General features: G+C 54.8%; 1 protein-coding gene across 1 annotated transcript; it reads left to right on the top strand.

Moving 5' to 3' along the window:
• The first annotated feature begins 339 nt into the window (after window positions 1-339).
• GUCA2A (guanylate cyclase activator 2A) lies at window positions 340-2,192 on the top strand. Its single transcript, XM_019643727.1, has 3 exons — window positions 340-414; window positions 1,502-1,697; window positions 2,128-2,192. The coding sequence occupies exons 1-3, from the start codon at window positions 340-342 to the stop codon at window positions 2,190-2,192; spliced, it is 336 nt and encodes a 111-aa protein (XP_019499272.1).
• The last annotated feature ends 463 nt before the right edge of the window (window positions 2,193-2,655 follow it).

Genomic DNA, 2,655 nt, shown 5'->3' with positions numbered 1-2,655 from the left:
GCCACAGGGGCTGCAGCCTACGTTGTCGCCGGTGACTCACGGCAGCCCAGCTCCAGGTTGAGCTGTTGTTCAGCATCTTAGCTGTGGAGGGCAGTGTCACTGGCCCTCATATGTGGGATCCGAACCGGGGCCCTCTGGCATCCCAAGCGAGTTCTTAACCATCGCGTCACTCGGCCGGCACTGGAGTCTTATCTGATTAGGCCTGAGTTGACAGGTGAACAGATAAAATATTGACAAGGTCTCATGGGTTACTCAGTAACCATGCCGTCTTTAAAAGTCCCGCTGCTTTGCGGGGTGGCATCTGGAACAAGCCACTCCTCTCTCTTGGACACTGCTGCCATGAACACCTTCCTGCTCGCCACACTATGCCTCCTCGGGGCCTGGGCGGCCCTGGCAGAGGGAGTCACTGTGCAGGTAAGTCCTGTCCCTACCCTAGTCCAACTGTCTGTCTGCCCCCCGGTGCCCAGCGTCCATGCCCTGATACAGGACCCTCTCTTTGGGGCTGGAGTTGGGGTGTGTGTCTAAGGCGTGGCTCTTCCTCAGAGATTCCTTCTCAGACCTGCCTCATGGACCTTCCCCTTCGAACTTGGAGAAGAAAGAACATGAGGCAGGGAGAAGAGAAGGAGCCATTTGGGAAAGCAGGTGACCAGCCAATTTACTGAGTTCCCGCCATGGGCCAGGCTCCTCCAGTACCTCACTGTGGCCCCCTGATCACCCTGGGATGAAGGGATTATTAGTCCCATTTTTCAGAGGAGGAAAACTGAACCTCAGAGAGGTTCTGGAAGTGGTCATGGGCACAAGGCTGGAAGTAAAGGAGCTGGATTTGATTCCAGACCTTCCTCCTCCTTCAGTCCTGCACTCAGCCAGAGCACCGGTCTGGGTCTCAGGGCTCATGTGGACATCCTGGAGGTCCTGATGGAACGGTGTGCCCACTGGTGTGGATGCCAGGGACAGGACAGGCTGGCACCCAGCAGGGGCCCCACATTCTTTCACAGGCTCCGGAAGGCCTTTTATTGCTTTTCAAACATCAACCACGCTGCAGGCTGCAGGCTGCAGGCTGGAGCTGGGGACCGAGGGATTAGCTGGCAGCGCTGTCAGGCAGGTGCAAAGACAGCCTGGGAGTGGCCACATGGAACCAGGGTGCCTGGGTCCTGGGTCCTGCTCTGTGCCTCTCCCTGAAAGTCAGCACAATGGCTCCTACATATCGAGTACCTATTATGTCCCTGACACCTCACATCCATTTTCGCCATTCCTCATCTAACATGTAGAACCTAAGGCTCTCAGAATATAATGTCCCGTTCATGGTCACAAAGCAAAACCAGGATTCAAGCCCAGTGTCTGGCTGTAAGTCCTGAGCTCTAACCACCTCATATTGCCCAGCCGTGGAGCACATGGTTCCTATATGCCACAAACACTGCTTGAGCCCCTGGGGCTGCAGAGGGGCCAGCCCTGTGGGAGCAGGCTGCAGCCTGGCCTCATGCTCTGGACATGTCTCTCTCAGGATGGAAAATTCTCCTTTCCTCTGGAGTCAGTGAAGAAACTCAAGGACCTCCAGCAGCTTCAAAAGCCCAGCATTTGGAATCGCAGGAAGTTTGATAGAGCCATGGTTCCCAACCAATGTGGCAATCCTAAATTTCCTAAAGAGCTCAAGCCTCTCTGCAAGGAGCCCAATGCCCAGGAGATCCTCCAGAGGCTGGGTGAGTAGCCTTCTCTCTGAGGGGCGGAGCTTGGGAATTCCTTGAATGAGGGAGAGATGTGCTCTGATTGGTGGGATTCAGAGGTGGGCTCTGCTCTGATTTGTGAGACTAAGGGGCTCTGCTCTGATTGGTGGGTCATACAAGCCCTCTGCTATAATTAGTTCTCAGTTGTAATTACTTTAGGAAGGTCCTGCCTGGTTCATCCAGTCTTAGCTGTAGCTCTTTTCTGGGTAGACTTTTTGCTCTGATTGGTTGGCTTGAGTGGCACCTGTGTCTGGGTTGGGGCAGAAAGCCCAGCTGGTCCGAGAGAACAGGCCTGAGTTTCTCCTCAGGGCTGGGTGGCGAATGTCCAATGTCTGGCTCAAGGACATGGGGCAGGGTCTTTGGGGAGGGGAAACTGGCTCTCATGAGGCCCATCTCTCCTGTCCAGAGGCCATCGCTGAGGACCCAAGTACCTGTGAGCTCTGTGCCTATGCCGCCTGTGCTGGATGCTAGAACAGCAGGGGCTCGCTGCCCTCTGCTCCCTCCCGGCAGGATGCTCTCAGTTCTGGCAGTTCAATCTACCTTGCCCCCTGAATGGTGGGTTGAGGTGAGAACAACCTGGGGAGGCCCAGCTCCTGACCCCATCTGAGCTGCTGGGTGCTTCTCAATATCTACTCCAACCTTCAGCTAATAAACCAGATTCCAGAGTACTCCTGGTGTTGCTTTCATTTATTCCTTCATCTCAGTCTGCTCATCATCCAGCTTTATGGATGCCTACCCTGCCCTGGAAAGTTCAGGGTTTAGTATGCTACGTGCAAGGACCCCACTCCCCTGCTAAGCTACAATCACGCGACACAAGCACGAAGGGACCTGAATCTCTAGGCCACAATGGGGGAGGTGAACCTCTGCTTTTCTTTCACATCTCCTGGGGTCACCAAAGTCACTAAACCACATGTGAGCCCAAAAGTCACAGGGG

Source organism: Hipposideros armiger, unplaced genomic scaffold, assembly GCF_001890085.2.
Source record: "Hipposideros armiger isolate ML-2016 unplaced genomic scaffold, ASM189008v1 scaffold_82, whole genome shotgun sequence".
NCBI classification, from domain to species: Eukaryota; Metazoa; Chordata; class Mammalia; order Chiroptera; family Hipposideridae; genus Hipposideros; species Hipposideros armiger.
Note: the sequence above shows the minus strand (reverse complement) of the source record. Positions and strands in the feature narration are given on the sequence as shown.